Here is a 17,378-nt window from a genome sequence, read left to right as displayed (position 1 = left end):
CCACCCTCCTTGGAATTGAGGGTACTTCCTCTTGCTCCACTTCCTGAGCCCCCTGGGAAGTGACGAGGGGGTGCACCCCTGCTCTCCATAATTTATTAATGATAACTGGACCCAATTAAACATTTATTAGATCCAGACAGCTGCAATCAGTAATGGGCCTACCCTGCCTGCAGGGTGTCATCCTGGGCAGGGGTCCTGAGGATTTCACCTGCCCCTGCCCTGACACTATGCTCAGGAGGGATTGTCCTGACGGCTTTGTAGCTCAGTGAGAGGATGTGCACTGGCAACACTACAAAGTCAGGAATTAAAATGTTTAAAGAGGGGATTTCCAGGTGGTCCAGTAGTTGACTCTGAGCTCCCAAAGCAGGTGGCAGGGGTTCGATCCCTGGTCAGGGAACTAAGATCCTGCATCCTGCACAGCCAAAAAAAAAAGTGATAAAATGTTTACAGAAGAGAAGGGGTCTGCAAAGCCCTGTGTAGGCTTGGGTCCCTGAGGAGGTCATGCTGAATGTGATGTGGGGCGGCAGGACCTGAGGTGGGGGCTCAGGAGGACAGGTGGGGAAGGATGAGGTGAGTGAGTACAACGGGCCCCAGGGAAAGATTGCAGCTAGGAGGCCTAGGAGGGTAGGCAGGCCAGGAGCCACAGCAGAGCATGCCCCTGGGGAATGCTGGCTGGGGGGCATGGAAGATGGGGAAGTGGGCAGAGAAGGGCTCAAGTGGGGACAGTCCTGAGGAGAGGGGAGGCCTCTAGAGAAGCAGGAGGAGGAAGGAGTGAGAAGAGTTAAGGAGCCCTGGAGCAGGCAGGGCACTGGGTCCTGGGCCAGGGTGGAGCATGCGACCGACCTCAGATACTCCCACCCCCTGTCCTACAGCTGAGTGACCTCAGGCCTGACCCTGAAAGGCAGGGGAGGTGGTCCCTGGGGAAGTGACAGGGGCCAGGTGTGGGGGTGGTCACTGGAGCAGTTCCCAGGGATGGGGTGGGGAGAACCAGGCTCTGAGGAGTAGGTCACAGTTGGATGAGGGGCGTCAATTCTGATGAGAAGGCGCTAATTCCCTGTGACAGAGTTGGCCTGGGGGCCGTCTGCTCTCTGTGTGGGGACTGGGTCAGGAGCAGATGCGATGCCCTTCCACAGTTGAGCAGAGAAGGCTCTGGTGGGAGAGCTCTGCGGGGCGGGGGAGGGGGAATTGATGAGAGGGGGAGGCTTGAGGCCCTGGCCACGATGGGCACACCAGGGTTCCTGTGAGCACTTGCACGAACATGGGTGGGCACGCATATGCAAGGTCTGGGCAGGTGTGCAGACATTGGTCCGTGTGCGTGATGACCGGAAGCCTGGAGGTGGCAGAGGCTCTTACCCACCCCCTTGCATCTTCCACCCCACACGCAGCGTGCCGAGGAATGCTGTGTGGCTTCGGCGCTGTCTGCGAGCCCAGCGCAGACGAGCCGGGCCGAGCCTCCTGCGTGTGCAAGAAGAGCTCCTGCCCCAGCGTGGTGGCGCCCGTGTGCGGCTCGGATGCCTCCACCTACAGCAACGAGTGCGAGCTGCAGCGGGCGCAGTGCAGCCAGCAGAGGCGCATCCGTTTGCTGCGCCGCGGGCCCTGCGGTGAGTGGGCGGGGCCCTGCGGTGGAGGGAACGTAGGGGCGGTTCCTGCGGTGAGGGGAAAGCGGGGGGCGGGGCCTGTGGGGATGGGGGCGGTTCCCGCGGTGAGGGGAATGCGGGGGGCGGGGGCGGGGCCTGTGGGGATGGGGCTAGGGCCTGCGGTGAGGGGGGTTGCAAAGGGCTGGGCAGGGGCGGGGCCTGTGTGGATGGGGGTGGGGCCTGCGGTGAAGGGTTGCGATAGGCTGGACCGGGCCTGTGATGAGCGGGTATGCAGAGGGCCGCTGGCCAATGTACGGAGGGCCGCTGGCCCACCTTGCTCTGCCCACAGGGACCCGGGACCCCTGCTCCAATGTCACCTGCAGCTTTGGCAGCACCTGTGTGCCTTCTGCGGATGGACTGACAGCCACGTGCCTGTGCCCTGCCACGTGCCTGGGGGCCCCGGAAGGCCCTGTGTGCGGCAGCGACGGCAGTGACTACCCCAGCGAGTGCCAGCTCTTACGCCACGCCTGTGCCCACCAAGAGAACATCTTCAAGAAGTTCGACGGTCCTTGCGGTGAGCGCTGCCCTGCGCGTGTAGCCCGACCTCCCTCAGTGTGTGCACACAACCGGCAGTGCCCTGACCTCCATCTTCCTGCCCCCAGACCCCTGCCAGGGCTTCCTCAGTGACCTGAGCCGTACCTGCCGTGTGAACCCACGCACGCGGCGGCCGGAGATGCTCCTGCGACCAGAGAGCTGCCCTCCCCGTGGGACACCTGTGTGTGGGGACGACGGGGTTACTTACGATAATGACTGCGTCATGGGCCGAACAGGGGCTGCTCAAGGCATCCTCCTGCAGAAAGTGCGCTCTGGCCAGTGCCAGCCTCGAGGTGGGCGGCTCCTGGGGCAGGGCCCCTTCCTGGGACTCTGCATGACCCAGGGACCTACTTGTCCCCACCTTCCCCTCAGGTCTCCTGGGTCCCCAGTCATCACCCCATGTGCCCATGGAGCCCCTACCCATCCCAGGGAGGTCTGTTGTGGTTCTCTTACTCTTCTGATCTCCCTGGTCCCCCAGACCAGTGCCCGGAGCCGTGCAGATTCAATGCCGTCTGCCTGTCCCGCCGAGGCCGCCCCCGCTGTTCCTGCGACCGCGTCGTCTGTGACGGGGCCTACAGACCTGTGTGTGCCCATGACGGGCACACGTATGACAATGACTGCTGGCGCCAGCAGGCCGAGTGTCAGCAGCAGCGTAGCATTCCCATGAAGCACCAGGGCCCGTGTGGTGAGCATGCAGGCGGGCTCCATGCCGGGAGCAGGCTGGTCCGGCGGTCCACGCTGCCTGTCATCACATGCCATTTCCATGCTGAATCATGCTCCTCCTGGGCTGGGGGCGAGAGCTGGTCACTCTGAGGAGGGCTGGCAGGGCTTTTGTCTGTCGGCGGGCTCTGGGGGTTGGGATCTGTCAGGAAGTTGGCTGCAGCACCTGGGGGGATGTTGGGTCCAAGGCTGGTGTCTGTGGGCAGTCTCCTTGGTACCTGCCTGGCAGCTCTCAGGTCTTCTGGGTCCCACGCTCTTGGGAGACACAGCCACCTTAAAGGCAGAGTCTCAGCGGAGCTTCAATGGGGCAGGAATGGGCAGAGAGCGTGTCCTACGTGCACTGGGGCTCTGCCCACCTCTCACTCCGTCCCCGTCAGTTGGTCTGTCCATCTTTCTGGTCTCTCTTTCTGCGTCTGTATCCTCTCCTCTGCCCTCCCTTCCCTCTTGGCTCCACCTCTTGTGTCTTCCAGCCTGACCTGCTGGCAGGATGAGGTACCGCGCCTGCCGCCAGGAGCCCACAGCCCGAGGTCTGCCCCCCGCGCGGCAGGGGGGGGGTGGCTCACTGCTGCCTGGCCTTGTGGTCCTCAGAGCAAGTGGACAGACACCTCCTCCCCCGTGTGGCCCTGGGTGTGGCTCTGGGTTGCAGACTCCTCCACCCACAGAGAGACTCCCCCCTGCACATGCATGGGTCCCAGGGGTGTGTCAAGGGTCAGAGGCCTAAGCGGGCTAGTAAACCTGGCCCTCCTATACCCCACTGAAGTCAGTCAAGAAACTCCTGTGCTAGAGGGCAGCCCCATCCCACACTCATACAGGGGCCCAGGGCCGTTTGGGTCTGTGTCCCTGTCCATGTCTCTCCTGTGTCTGTCCCTTTCTCTGCTGTGTCCTGTGCATCTGGTCCTTCTCCTGGTCCACTCTTCCTCCACCATCCCCACCCTGGGTGGGGGTCTGCTGCCTGGGGCTAGGGGCTTTGTGCATTGCCTAGGAGAGCAGGTGGAGACCTTGCTGAGTGCCCATGTCCTCCCCAGACCAGTCCCCATCCCCATGCCGTGGGGTGCAGTGTCCATTTGGGGCAATGTGTGCTGTGAAGAATGGGGAAGCCGAATGTGCGTGTCCGAAGGCGTGTTCAGGCGTCTATGACCCTGTGTGTGGCAGTGATGGCATCACATATGGCAGTGCGTGTGAACTGGAAGCCACAGCCTGTGCCCTTGGGCGGGAGATCCGAGTGGCTCGCCGAGGACCCTGTGGTCAGTGGTGGATTAGTGGGCCTGGTTGTGGGGAGGCCATCCCTGTCACCATGGTGATGGAGTCTTCTCCCCAGACCGCTGTGGGCAGTGCCGCTTTGGAGCCCTGTGTGAAGCTGAGACCGGGCGCTGTGTGTGCCCCTCCGAATGTGTGGCCTCAGCCCAGCCTGTGTGTGGCTCTGATGGGCGCACGTATGCCAGTGAATGTGAACTACACGTCCACGCCTGCACACACCAGATCAGTCTGCACGTGGCCTCGGCTGGTCCTTGCCGTGAGTGGAGCTGGGTATACCTGGTGGGTTGTGATCCCGTGCGTCCTTCACCCGGTATCCACTGACCCCCTTCTGGCTCTGCCTTCTCTAGAGACCTGTGGAGACACAGTGTGTGCCTTTGGGGCTGTGTGCTCAGCGGGGCAGTGCGTGTGTCCCCGGTGTGAGCGCCCTCCACCCGGCCCCGTGTGTGGCAGCGATGGCGTGACCTACGGCAGTTCATGCGAGCTCCGTGAGGCTGCCTGTCAGCAGCAAACACAGATCGAGGAGGCCCGGGCGGGGCCGTGTGAGCAAGGTATGCTGGTGGGCAGCTGGGGTGGGCTGGTGGGTGCCAGCCTTGGCCGGGACCCCAAGGTGACCTGGCCTCCTCCCTGTAGCTGAGTGTGGCTCCGGAGGCTCGGGCTCGGGAGAGGACGACGAGTGTGAGCCTGAGCTGTGCCGGCAGCGAGGTGGCATCTGGGATGAGGACTCGGAGGACGGGCCATGCGTCTGCGGCTTCAGCTGCCAGGGCGTCCTGAGGAGCCCGGTGAGCATCCCCCGTAACCCGGCTCTGATTGGGCAGTGAGGCAGGGGCCATGGCTGCCCACACCTGCCCTGATGCCCTTCCTCCAGGTGTGTGGCTCGGATGGAGTCACCTACCGCACCGAATGTGAGCTGAAGAAGGCCAGGTGTGAATCACAGCCAGAGCTGTATGTCGTGGCCCAGGGAGCCTGCCGTGGTGAGTGAGCGTGTGGGTGTGTTCGGCTGCAAGTGGGCACATGTGTACATGCTTAAAGGTACATGTGCCTATGGGTATGAGGGAAGTGGGAGTCTGTGTATTGTTCGAAGTTGTTGTGTGTGTGCTGTGGTGGGTGTGTGTGAACATGTGTGTTGTGTTTGAAGTGTGCAGTTTTGGTGCATATCTGCATTCATGCAACTGTGGTGTGTGGATGTGTGTGCCTGCTGCTCAGCAAGTGTTCGCTGAGCACCTACTGTGTGCGAGGGCAGCAGTGAACCAATGAAGTGCACCCATTCAGCACTTTCTCTTATGGGAGGAAACTGATGGTGACAGGCAGTCATATCTTTGTGCATGCACAAGTGCTCCTGTGTGTGTCTGCATGCGGGGGATGTGCTGAGTGTGTGTCCTGCCACCTTGCGAAGGCTCACTAATCTGAGTGTGGCTCTGGTTGTACGCATGTACACAGGGCTTCACATCCAGAATCTGTGGTGTCTTGTGTACTGCTGGTCTTTTGCATGTAGATATTCTCTTTCTTGTATGTTGTATGAGGTTCTCACCTGTGACCCAAGCTGCAGTCCAGAGGCTCCAGTGGGAATTGGCATCAGGAGGGCTGAGTGGTGATGGCTGGGGAGGTTGAGGCGGAGTAGTCACACCCAGGTTGGGCATCCAGTCCTGCCTGGCACCTAAGCCCCTGCCCCTCCCTGCAGGCCCCACTTTGGCCCCGTTGCCACCTGCGATTCCCCTGCACTGTGCTCAGACCCCCTACGGTTGCTGCCAGGACAACATCACTGTTGCCCAGGGTGTTGGCCTGGCTGGCTGCCCCAGTGAGTACCCGAGCTCAGCCCTGCCCCATTGCCACGTGGAGACATGCGACTGACTGCAGTGACCCTGTCTTGCCCTGGCCTTGCAGGCTCATGCCAGTGTAACCCACACGGCTCCTACGGCGGCACCTGTGACCCTGTCACAGGTCAGTGCTCCTGCCGCCCAGGTGTGGGGGGCCTCAAGTGTGACCGCTGTGAGCCTGGCTTCTGGAACTTCCGTGGTATCGTCACTGACGGCCGGAGCGGCTGTACCCGTGAGTGACAGGGCCCATGGTCAGTCCCTAGCTGAATGCTCCTGCCTGTCCACCCTGTCCCCGTGTCCCTTGTCCCATCTGGCAGGAGCTGGGTCAGGCTCCGGAGCCCATGGAGAAGCCAGCACAGACCTAAGCCTCCTCCCCCTGCCTCCCAGCCTGCAGCTGTGACCCCCGGGGTGCCGTGCGGGACGACTGTGAGCAGATGACTGGGCTATGTTCCTGTAAGCCTGGGGTGGCCGGGCCCAAGTGTGGGCAGTGTCCAGATGGCCGTGCCCTGGGCCCTGCTGGCTGTGAAACAGGTGAGGACCAGATCTGGCACTGCCCCAGGCCCCTCTGCTCGGGGGTAGATCTGTCGTAGGGATGGGGCCTCCTGAGCCAGTGGAGTCTCCTGTGTCTGTGCTCCAGACTCTTCGCCACCCAAGACCTGTGCTGAGATGCTTTGTGAGTTTGGGGCATCCTGTGTGGAGGAGGCTGGCTCTGCCCACTGCGTGTGCCCAACACCCACCTGTCCAGGGGCCGATGCTACCAAGGTGAGGGATGGGGAATGTGGAGGGTGGCAGGAGTGGGGCGGGCCCTACCCTCTGCATCTTTGCCCTGTGCCTCAGGTCTGCGGGTCAGATGGAGTCACTTATGGCAATGAGTGCCAGCTGAGGACCATCGCCTGCCGCCAGGGCTTGGAGATCTCTATCCAAAGCTTCGGCCCCTGCCAGGGTGAGGCCTTACCCACTGCCCCAGACTGACCAGGAAGGCCTGACTGTGCTCTGACCCTGGGCCCTGCCACCTGGGTTCTCTCCTCACAGAAGGCATCACTTCTGGTCCCCGTGTGACATCCGCATCTGTGGCTCCCTCAGCACTTGACCTGAACAAGGCACCATTGCCGCCCCCCAGCGCCTTGCCCCTGGCTCCCAGCAGTACCCGCCACAGCCAGCCCACTTCTCGAGCCTCATCACAACCTTGGACCATGGCCAGCATCCCCAGGACCACTGCAAGGCCAGTGCTGACCATGCCTCCCGTGGCCCCCTCCCCGGCAGCCAGCCTCGTCACCTCTGCCTTCGGCGAATCTGGCAGCGCTGATGGGAGTGGTGACGAGGAGCTGAGTGGTGACTTGGAGGCCAGTGGGGCTGGCTCAGGAGGTGAGCATGGGCTCTGGGACCTGGGGGCAGGGCCCAGGAGGACTGCACCTGCAGCTGGGCTCAGACTGTACCTCCCCAGGACTTGAGTCCCCGGAAAGAGACAGTGCTGGGACCCCTGGGCTACCCATGGAAAGGGCTTCCTGCTACAACTCGCCTATGGGCTGCTGCTCAGATGGCAAGACACCCTCCCTGGACGCAGAGGGCTCTAACTGTCCTGGTGAGTAGGGGTCCGGGGGCCAGGGTGGAGTGTGAGGCGTGGCCTAGCCATGGCTAGAGACGCCATCTCTCCTCCCAGGCCACAGGCCTGCCCAGCAGGTGGGCACCCAGGGTTTGTGGTCTTCTGATTTTATTAATAGCACACATGTGCCAGTGGTCCTGGGGATCCAGCACAAGCACATATGTGTGTGTTCTCGGCCCCTGCACACATGTGGGTGCCCAGGACCCCATGGCTAACGTGTTTTTCCTGTTGCAAGCCGGCCTGGGGCACTGCTCCAAGGAGTCTGCCTGGTAACCAAAGCCAGCCCTGCCCTGGGGTCCCCACTAACCTCATGACCATCTGACTAACCGCCACCTGCCCTGCACCCTGCGTGGCTTGCTGCTGGGGCCTATGCCCATGGCTGGTTCAGAAGCCAGGCAGGTGCCAGGCAGGACCTCACTGGCCCCTCCTCTGCAGCCACCAAGGTGTTCCAGGGTGTGCTGGAGCTTGAGGGGGTCGAGGGGCAAGAACTGTTCTACACGCCGGAGATGGCAGACCCCAAGTCTGAGCTGTTTGGGGAGACTGCCAGGAGCATTGAGAGCGCAGTAAGTGTGGGGCTGGGGTTGCAGCCCTGCCAAGCCACCAGCCTTTCTCTAGGACTGACCAAAAGAAGCACTGGGGGGTGGTCCCCAGCTCCAGCCTGGGCAGCCTCCCAGAGCCTAACTCACTCCCCACCAATAGCTGGATGACCTCTTCCGGAACTCGGACGTTAAGAAGGACTTCCGAAGTGTCCGCCTACGGGACTTGGGGCCAGGCAGCTCGGTCCGGGCCATTGTGGAAGTGCACTTTGATCCCAGTGAGCCCCCACCCTGGTCCCCCTCGGGGGGTGGAGGGGCACCCTAGGCTCCACCACACTCAGGGTTGCTCCTCCCCAGCCACAGCCTTCAGGGCGTCTGACGTGGGCCGGGCCCTGCTCCGGCAGCTCCAGGCGTCCAGGCGCAGGTCCCTGGGCGTGAGGCGGCCTCTGCAAGAACATGTGCGGTTCATGGACTTCGGTGAGTGCCTGGTCCGGCACTGCCGTGGCTTGTTCCCTCCCTGCGCCCTGACTGCCTACAGGGCCCCTGCGCCTGTGGATCGTAATGTGTTCCCTCCCCTCAGAGGGTTCCCACCTTCCTGTCCCCCCATCCCCTCACTGCCCTGGGGACCCTTCTCTTTCTGGGTCCTGATGGCATCCCCTCCCCAGACTGGTTTCCTGCATTCTTCACGGGAGCCACCCCAGCTGCAGCCACGGCCAGAGCCACCACGGTGGCCCGCCTGCCACCTTCAGCTGCAACCCCTCGGGCCCACTTTCCCAGTCACACAAGCCGGCCCGTCAGCAGGACCACACCTCCCGCGACCACGCGCCAGCCCCCCACCACTGCCCCTAGTCGTGTGCCTGGACGCCGTCCCCTGCCCCCAGGCACCCAGCAGCCCCGAAGGCCCTGTGATTCCCAGCCCTGCCTCCATGGGGGGACCTGCCAGGACCAGGGCTCGGGTGCAGACTTCACCTGCAGCTGCCCAGCAGGCACGGGGGGTGCCGTCTGTGAGAAGGGTAAGGTCTTCCATGCCAGAGAGGGACAGGGAAGCAGAGGGGGCCAGGGCGGGGTGAGGGGCGGGTTGGACTTTGTGGCCCCCATGCCCTTCACTGGCCCTTCCCTGTCTCCTGCAGCCCTGCACCCCTCCGTGCCAGCCTTTGGGGGCCACTCCTTCCTGGCCTTTCCCACCCTCCGTGCCTACCACACCCTGCGCCTGGCGCTCGAGTTCCGGGCGCTGGAGCCCCAGGGGCTGCTGCTCTACAACGGCAATGCCCGGGGCAAGGACTTCCTGGGACTGGTGCTGCTGGGAGGCCGTGTGCAGTTCAGGTGGGTGGTGGGTGGTGGGGGTCAGAGGTGGGGGTTAGGGGCGGGGGACAGGGCCAGGCAGTGGTTCTGGCTCCATTTGGCTGTCCTGAGCGCCTGCTCCTGCCCCAGGTTCGACACAGGCTCAGGGCCCGCGGTGCTGACCAGCTCCGTGCCCGTGCAGCCCGGCCGCTGGCATCGCCTGGAGCTGTCTCGGCACTGGCGCCAAGGCACTCTCTCCGTGGACGGTGAGACTCCTGTTCTGGGCCAGAGCCCCAGTGGCACTGACGGTCTCAACCTGGACACTGATCTTTTCGTGGGTGGCGTCCCTGAGGATCAGGCTTCCACGTGAGCATGGAGGAGGGTGGGGTGGCCCCAACCAGAGACCCCCCCCCCAACCTTGGCTCTGATACCCAGCAGGCACCCCAGATGCCTTGAGGGTGGCATCCAGTAGGTCCAGGCTCCCTGTGGGATAACACAGGGGTGGAAGGATGGGCATGGACAATTGCTGTGACCCTGGGCTCAGCCCCAGCCCTTGACAGCGACCCTGATTCTGTCCTGATCCTGAGGACCCAGCTGCAGTGTGACCACCAAGGAGGGGCTGGGCTGGCCTTGACCTTTAGTCCCATCACTTGACTCTCAGCCCAGCCCCCTCCTGATTCTGTCCTGTTTGTGGGACTGCCCGTCTTGTGAGCAGGCTGTGGGGTGGGGATGGGGAGCAGCCCAGACTTGCGGTCCCGACTGCATGAGGAACGCAAGTGTCACAGTTGGCCGTGAAAGAGGATGCCTCTGGTCTCTGACCCCTGCCCCTCATCTTGGTGGCAGGGTGCTAGAGCGGACCTCTGTCAGCATCGGTCTTAGGGGTTGTATCCGCTTGCTGGATGTCAACAATCAGCGGCTGGAGCTGAGCAGCTGGCCAGAGTCTGCGACTCGAAGCTCCGGAGTGGGCAAGTGCGGGGACCACCCCTGTCTGCCTAGCCCCTGCCTCGGAGGGGCCCCGTGCCAGGCCCTGGAGGCAGGCAGGTTCCACTGTCAGTGCCCACCTGGCCGCTTTGGTAAGGGCAAGACGGGGCTGGGTGCTGGGGGTCTGTGTGTCTGTGGGCAGGGCTCAGGTCTCCTGGAACCCATCCTGCCTCCATCCAGGCCCAACCTGTGCCGACGAGAAGGACCCTTGTCAGCCGAACCCCTGCCATGGAGCAGCCCCCTGCCGCGTGCTGCCCCAGGGAGAGGCCAAGTGCGAGTGCCCCCATGGCCGGGAGGGCAGCCTCTGCCAGACAGGTGGGGGCAGCGGTGCTCAGGGTGGGGAGGGTGGGAGGTGAGGGGGCTCCAGGAATCAAAGCCTAGAACCCTGTGTGACCCTCTCCTGTCCTCACAGTCTCAGAGCCGGAGGACAACCAGCCGTTCCTGGCTGATTTCAGCAGCTTCTCCTACCTGGAACTGAAAGGCCTGCACACCTTTGAGCGGGACCTGGGGTCAGTGGGCAGACGGGTGGAAGAGGGGAAGCACCCCCCAGCCCCCATCCAGCTGTGAAGTGAGGGGCATCAGGTCACCCGCCTACCCTCCCGTGGCCCCAGGGAGAAGATGGCGCTGGAGGTGGTGTTCCTGGCTCGGAGCCCCAGCGGCCTGCTCCTCTATAATGGACAGAAGACAGATGGCAAGGGCGACTTTGTGTCCCTGGCGCTGCACAATGGCCTCCTGGAGTTCCGCTACGATCTGGGCAAGGGGGCAGCGGTCATCAGGTGGGCGGGGGCGCTGCAGGGGGCTGGACTGGGCCCCACGCTCTCTGTTCCTGGGGCCCCTGGCGGGTAGACCGTCAGAGCCCACCGTCTGTTCACGACATCTGTTTTTCTCCAGGAGCAAGGAGCCAGTGGCCCTGGGTGCCTGGACCAGGGTCTCCCTGGAGCGAAATGGACGCAAAGGAGCCATGCGGGTTGGTGATGGGCCTCGCGTGCTGGGGGAGTCCCCGGTGAGTCAGTGTCTCCTGGGCCACCCCCCTGCTCCCCGCCTCCCTCCTCCTCCTGGGAGGCGTGCAGCCCCCGCCCCACGGCTGGCGCTCACTGGACTGTTTTTTCTCCCCTCTGTCCTGGGCCTCTGTGTTTCCTCTCTGCTCCCACTGCTCTCTGGCCCTTGCTCTGCAACCCCCACCCCGCTCGCTCTTCGGATGTCAGAAATCCCGCAAGGTACCGTCTCTTCTCATCCTGCTCATCCATCTTCTGCCGCCTCCGCCCCTAGAGTAGCTCCTTCCCCACTAAGCCCCCACATCGCAGCCACATCTGTGTGATTAACTGCCTCCACCATGCTGGAGGGTGCGGGGTGGGTCACCACAGGCGGGCGGGCCCTGGTCTGGGGCTAGCATCGTGTTCCTGCTGGTGGGTAGGCTTCACTGCCCCTTACCCTGCACCTCCCCACAGGTGCCACACACCGTTCTCAACCTAAAGGAGCCGCTCTTTGTTGGGGGGGCCCCTGACTTCAGCAAGCTGGCCCGAGCAGCTGCTGTGTCCTCTGGCTTTGATGGAGCCATCCAGCTGGTATGTACGGCAGGGGTGGGGCCCTGGGGAGCCCAGGGTCGGAGGGGGGCGGGCGGCAGCGAAGCCCTGGTACAGTCTCAAGGAAGGGCCCATCCCAGAGGGGGCCTCTGTCCTCTGGGCCGGAGGACACAGGCAGGACAGAAGCTGTCATGCCCCACCTCCCAGGTCTCCCTGAATGGCCGCCAACTGCTGACCCGTGAGAACGTGGTCCGGGCCGTGGACGTCTCGTCCTTTGCAGACCACCCTTGTACCCAGGCTGAGGGTCAGCCTTGCCTCCATGGGGCTTCCTGTCTCCCCCGCGAGGCCTCCTATGAGTGCCTGTGTCCTGCAGGCTTCTCAGGGCTGCACTGTGAGAAGGGTGAGTGCTGCCCATGTGGGCTAAGGCTGGACATGGGAGGGAGCCTGCCAGAGGCTGCGCTCACCTCACTGTCTCTCAGGCTTGATTGAGAAGTCAGCTGGGGACCTGGACGCACTGGCCTTTGATGGACGGACCTACATCGAGTACCTCAACGCTGTGACCGAGAGGTAGTATGTCTCCTGGAGCCGGGCACCCCTCAACCCTCCGTCCCATCTGCCCAGCTGCACCGGACCATATGCGTGACACTCCACACCTGCCCTTACTCTGAGCCCACCTCTGCCCCTCTTCCACCCTCCTTCCTTCTCACTGTCTCTGTCTCTTTGTTTCCAAGCGAACTGACCAATGAGATCCCAGCGTAAGTAGCCACACCTCCACTCTCACCAGTAGTCCATTTCCTGGTCCTCTGCTCCTCTCCCTTCCGGCAGCACATCCCAAGGGCGAGGGTAGAACTTTCCATCCCCAGTGGAGGAGGATGGGGGTTTGTGGGGTGCTGCATGGGGCTCAGTTTCCTAGCTTGGAAGTAGAGAATCACCCTTTCCGAGATGTGTGTTGGATGCCAGTCTACCCCTCCACCCCTGCAGCCAGGCCCCTCACCACAGGGCACCAGCACGGTGTGCAAGCATGTGCACACCCACATCTGTGTGCACACAATGCAAGTGTGTTACAGTGCGCATGTGAGTCCACGCGCCCCCATGTGTGCACACACGCATGTGTGTGGGGGCCCAGCCAGGGCCCTCGGTCACTATTCCATGCCCTCGTGTCGGAGCTCTTCCTCTACACCTGGCCTGGGCCATGCGCACCAGCTCTGTGTCTGCCCATGTGTGTGCACGTGTGTCACTGCCAGGCCTCTGGGGTGGGTGGGACCAATGTTTCTCCACGGATGTTTGCTCCACCGCCTTCCATTGGTGAAGAGGGGTGTGGGGAGGGCTGCTGCTGGGTCCTGCCCCACCCTGCGCTATAGCCTGTCTGCCCCCCTGCTCACCTGCCTCCCTCTCTTCCTGCTTCTAAGCCCTGAAACTCTGGATTCCGGGGCCCGTCCCAGGTGAGCAGTGGCCCCTGGCCCCTGCTGTCTGCCCACTGCCTTCCCATCTCTCTGAGCATCTCTGTCGATCTCTCCCTCTGTCTGTCCACCTCACTCCTCTGATCGCTGACCTGGCCCCACCATCTGTCTCTCATCTCACTGGCCGTGTCCACCACCTGCCCACCGAGCTGCTCTGGTGGCATCACTGCCCTTATGGCCTCTGGAGTCATCCCCCTCACCTTCCTCCCTCCCCTGCCCCATCCCCACCACCCTCCCAGAGGTCCTGACCAGCTCTCTGCCCACTAGTGAGAAGGCACTCCAGAGCAACCACTTTGAGCTGAGCCTGCGCACTGAGGCCACACAGGGGCTGGTGCTGTGGAGTGGCAAGGCCACGGAGCGGGCTGACTACATCGCACTGGCCATCGTGGACGGGCGCCTGCAACTGGCTTATGACCTGGGCTCCCAGCCCGTGGTGTTGCGCTCCACCGTACCAGTGAATACCAACCGCTGGTTGCGGGTCAGGGCACACAGGTCAGCAGGGAGCCCGGGGCCACCAAGAATAGCAGCGGGTGGTGTCTGGACTTGCCCGGCCAGGGCATGCCTGGCCACTCGTGGCCAGGGTAGGAGTTTGGTGTGTGTGTCAGGGGGAGATCTCGTGGTAGGGCTGGTGGTGGCCCGACCTGAGGTCACTGCCAATGAGGAGGGAGGGAAAAGAGGGTACAGGAGAAGCACCGATGGCCAAGAAACCCCTGATTTGAAAGGGGAGTCCCTGCTCTGCCCAGATGCTGGTCTGAGTCTGGCTGCCCCTCCAGCAACACTTTTCTCACAGGAGGTCCCCCCCGTCCTTGGCTACTAGGTGCTCTCCTGGGTTGGTGCCGTTCCATCCTGGCCCCCAGGGTGACACTGGGTGACAGTCCCCAGGGTGTGGTGCTGGGACGAAAGGGATGAGGGTCAGGATCTGGAGCCCTGACGGCCTCCCTCCACCCATGCCCCAGGAAACAGAGGGAAGGTTCCCTTCAGGTGGGCAACGAGGCCCCTGTGACTGGCTCCTCCCCACTGGGTGCCACGCAGCTGGACACAGATGGAGCCCTGTGGCTGGGTGAGTGATTTTGGGGGAGGCCAGGGAAGGGGCAGGCAAGGGTCTCCGAGGGATAGGTTCCACCCCCTGGGGCTGGCAGTTAAGAGGGGCACTGTATCAGCCCCATCCAGGACAGTGGGTGGGCTGGCTGGGCTGGGGTTGGGGTGGGGTCCTCCCCTCCTGTCTCAGCCCCTGCTGTAGCCAGGAGAGGGTGGGGCCAGGAGGCTGGGGCACACCTGCTGGCCTCCTGGTCTCCCCAGGGCACTGACAGCCCTCTGGTAACTCACCTAGTCATTTAGCCTTTCTGCCTACCAGTGCCCAAACTGCCCGTCACTGAGTCACGGTCTGGGGCCTTTCCTTTCTCTTCCTGCAGGTGGCCTGGAGAAGCTGCCCACAGGCCAGGCCCTGCCCAAAGCCTATGGCACAGGCTTCGTGGGCTGCCTGCGGGACGTGGTCGTGGGCCAGCGCCCGGTGCACCTGCTGGAGGACGCCATCACCAAGCCAGAGCTTCGGCCCTGCCCTGCCCTGTGAGCCACGCTGCAGCTGCTGCCCGCCCTGTTGTAATTATTTTCTATTTTTGTAAACTTGTTGCTTTTTTGATATGATTTTCTTGCCTATGTGACGGCTGGAGGGACTGCTGGCACGGCCTCCCTCCTAACCAGGCAGGCGAGCTGCAGAGACGGACTTGGTGCCGAGGGACTCTCAGGGTCAGGAGGGTAACTCTGCCCATGGAGGACTTGGCTCACTCAGCAGCCTTGGGATGCGACCCTCTGCCTCAGGACACTGTGTCCTGGCCTCTCAGGCTGTGCCTGCACAGTGTCCACTTGTGCTGGCCCCTGTGTTCGCCAGCCTGTTGGCAGACCTTGCATATACACGTTGCCCACATTCCCTCTGGCGAGGCCTGTCCCTAGAGCAGCAAGGCGCTGTGGGGTTTGGAGGGGCCCTTCCTCTGTGTAGGCTGGGGCCTTTCTGGATTCCAGCTGAGCTGCCCCTCCTCCCTGCCTGTGCTAGGTGGGGCCAGCCTCACCAGGGCCTGCTGAGCCCGGGCCTCATGTACCAATCCTGTGAAACAATGTCATTGTTGGGGCCATGCTAGCCCCTCCCTCCAGCTATGCCCACCCATCCCAGGGCACTGGAGAGCAGAGGCCAAGTCCAGGCCTGTTCAGGGCACCCTGGCCCACGGCTGGCCCTGCCCATCTACCCAGCCACCCTGGACGTGGCTGTGACCCCTTCCCACCGCCCAAGTCCCCATGAGGAGCCCTGAGAAGGAGCAGGGCCACTTGTGACATGTGGACTGCTTGATTCTGGCCAGCATCCCCTCTCAAGGATGCATGTGCAGGCATGGCCACCAACCACAGAGTCTTTATGTATGGATTTTATTTGACACCTGGGGTGGCGGGCCTGTTGTCTTTCCTGTCCTGGCCCGAGGACAGCTGAGGACACCACATAGAAAACATTCTGTCCAGTTTGGGGGTGAGGAGTGGTTGTCCTTATCCCAAAGTGACCAGGAGTAGCCTGGGTGTCTTACCAAGGCCAAGGAGCAGGTGCAGGGGTGGCAGAGATGGCTGTGAAGCCAGAAATGCCTTAAACTGCAATGTTAGGTCTCATCTGGTCCCGTCCCCCCAGCTGCCCACACCTCTAGTGGTGGGGGTGGCAACCCCAACCCTCTCACAGCCAGGCCTGGGCTGTCAGGCTTAGAGGCTGGAGGAGTCTTATATGTCCTGTTACTAACTCCAACCTATGTCTGTGTCAATCACCGTGAAATAAAGTCTGAACACTTTCAACAGGTGCTTGTGTGTATCCACACCAATGCCACCCCCCTCAGCCCTTCCTGGCCCAACGCTCTCCCACTTGGCTGGTTTCTGTCCTGAGAGTGCCATGATGCCCAGCTCCATGGTGGCGTGCAGGCTTCAACCTCCTTTAGGTGGCTCTGGATGGAGGAAGGGTGCTGGGTTGGGGGCTGCTTTTGGCAAGGAGACCCTGCACAGTGAGTGTGCACACTGTTGTGCGTGGAGCTGGCCAGGTGGATCCATGAGGCCTGCACCCCAGGTAGCCTCCTTAGGGATGGCAAGTCCTGCCATGTGTGCATATTTGCACACATATCTGCCTACATCTGTGTGTCTGAGCACAGGGTGGGAAGAGGAGCTATGAGGACAGCAGGTTGGCTATACTAAGGGTAAAGGGGGCCTGTGGGGGAGTCAGGATGGGGTGGGGGGAACCCTGGTGGGTGGGGATGGGGTGGGCCTGTGCTGGGCTGGACATGGGGTGGAGAAGACACTGACTGAGGTGCTGAAGCACCTAGGGGGGCCGTCCTGCAGCATCTGGAGTGGCTAGGTTTGAGGAGCTGAGGCCACCTGAATGGAATCCACAAGGCCAAGGGTTACCAGGCAGAGGGGAGTCTGGGCTGAGGCCAGGCACACTGGGGAGTAGGTGGCTCTGCTTGGTGCTGAATGAGGGGAGAGGAGACCTCCATGCTGGGAGGACCAGGAATGGGTGCTCTGGGAGCTGATGCTTCCAGGAGGGGCTCTCAAGGCAACCAGTGTTGAGGGTGCCGGGCCTTCAAAGTTGTCAGGAGCATGAGGAGGAAGAGCTCAGGGTGGGGATTTGGGATCAGGGTTGCAAGCAGCAGGTCCCAAGCCATGGTGTGGTGTACCACTCCTGAGAAGGGGAGGGGCTGGGGTGCTGGGCAGGCGCTGAGGCTCCTAATGGGGATCCCAAAGTTAGGAGCTCAGGAGCTCAGGCAAGGAAGGGTGGAGCCCCCACGCGATTGGCCAGTGGGCACCGGGGACAATTGGACCTGGCAGGGGCATCTGTAGCAGGAGTAAAGGGCCCACGGAGAGAGGTGTCAGCATTGCCTAGGAAGAGTGGCAGAGGTGGGAGAAGGGAACTTAGAACGGAACTTAGCAGCGCAACATAGGACTGGGTAAGACGAAAGGGCCCAGTTATCAGGTGGGCTCCCACCTCCGCCCCTTTGGGGCCGTCTCTGGGACTCA

The 17,378-nt window shown here is 62.7% G+C and overlaps 1 protein-coding gene across 4 annotated transcripts in view; it reads left to right on the top strand.

Annotated features, from left to right (window-relative positions):
• AGRN (agrin) overlaps positions 1-16,169 on the top strand; it is a 39,311-nt gene extending 23,142 nt beyond the window's left edge. For 2 of the 4 annotated variants that reach the window (XM_027565278.1, XM_027565281.1), the window contains 36 exons: positions 1,386-1,601; positions 1,927-2,151; positions 2,240-2,464; positions 2,650-2,856; positions 3,917-4,135; positions 4,210-4,404; positions 4,496-4,696; positions 4,779-4,927; positions 5,014-5,119; positions 5,827-5,943; positions 6,030-6,194; positions 6,350-6,493; positions 6,600-6,724; positions 6,800-6,905; positions 6,995-7,327; positions 7,407-7,544; positions 8,001-8,128; positions 8,265-8,379; positions 8,459-8,578; positions 8,767-9,114; positions 9,232-9,424; positions 9,533-9,748; positions 10,226-10,455; positions 10,544-10,678; positions 10,776-10,872; positions 10,975-11,139; positions 11,255-11,366; positions 11,569-11,580; positions 11,812-11,928; positions 12,094-12,286; positions 12,366-12,453; positions 12,618-12,641; positions 13,296-13,328; positions 13,614-13,838; positions 14,303-14,406; positions 14,759-16,169. In XM_027565278.1, the coding sequence (XP_027421079.1) occupies positions 1,386-1,601; positions 1,927-2,151; positions 2,240-2,464; positions 2,650-2,856; positions 3,917-4,135; positions 4,210-4,404; positions 4,496-4,696; positions 4,779-4,927; positions 5,014-5,119; positions 5,827-5,943; positions 6,030-6,194; positions 6,350-6,493; positions 6,600-6,724; positions 6,800-6,905; positions 6,995-7,327; positions 7,407-7,544; positions 8,001-8,128; positions 8,265-8,379; positions 8,459-8,578; positions 8,767-9,114; positions 9,232-9,424; positions 9,533-9,748; positions 10,226-10,455; positions 10,544-10,678; positions 10,776-10,872; positions 10,975-11,139; positions 11,255-11,366; positions 11,569-11,580; positions 11,812-11,928; positions 12,094-12,286; positions 12,366-12,453; positions 12,618-12,641; positions 13,296-13,328; positions 13,614-13,838; positions 14,303-14,406; positions 14,759-14,916 (5,684 nt within the window). In that variant the 3' untranslated portion in view covers positions 14,917-16,169. The remainder of the gene's footprint in view (positions 1-1,385; positions 1,602-1,926; positions 2,152-2,239; positions 2,465-2,649; positions 2,857-3,916; positions 4,136-4,209; positions 4,405-4,495; positions 4,697-4,778; positions 4,928-5,013; positions 5,120-5,826; positions 5,944-6,029; positions 6,195-6,349; positions 6,494-6,599; positions 6,725-6,799; positions 6,906-6,994; positions 7,328-7,406; positions 7,545-8,000; positions 8,129-8,264; positions 8,380-8,458; positions 8,579-8,766; positions 9,115-9,231; positions 9,425-9,532; positions 9,749-10,225; positions 10,456-10,543; positions 10,679-10,775; positions 10,873-10,974; positions 11,140-11,254; positions 11,367-11,568; positions 11,581-11,811; positions 11,929-12,093; positions 12,287-12,365; positions 12,454-12,617; positions 12,642-13,295; positions 13,329-13,613; positions 13,839-14,302; positions 14,407-14,758) is intronic. The other 2 variants (XM_027565282.1, XM_027565280.1) reach the window with 2 other exon arrangements.
• Positions 16,170-17,378: the final 1,209 nt, after the last annotated feature.

This window comes from Bos indicus x Bos taurus, chromosome 16, assembly GCF_003369695.1.
Source record: "Bos indicus x Bos taurus breed Angus x Brahman F1 hybrid chromosome 16, Bos_hybrid_MaternalHap_v2.0, whole genome shotgun sequence".
Classification (NCBI taxonomy): domain Eukaryota; kingdom Metazoa; phylum Chordata; class Mammalia; order Artiodactyla; family Bovidae; genus Bos; species Bos indicus x Bos taurus.
Note: the sequence above shows the minus strand (reverse complement) of the source record. Positions and strands in the feature narration are given on the sequence as shown.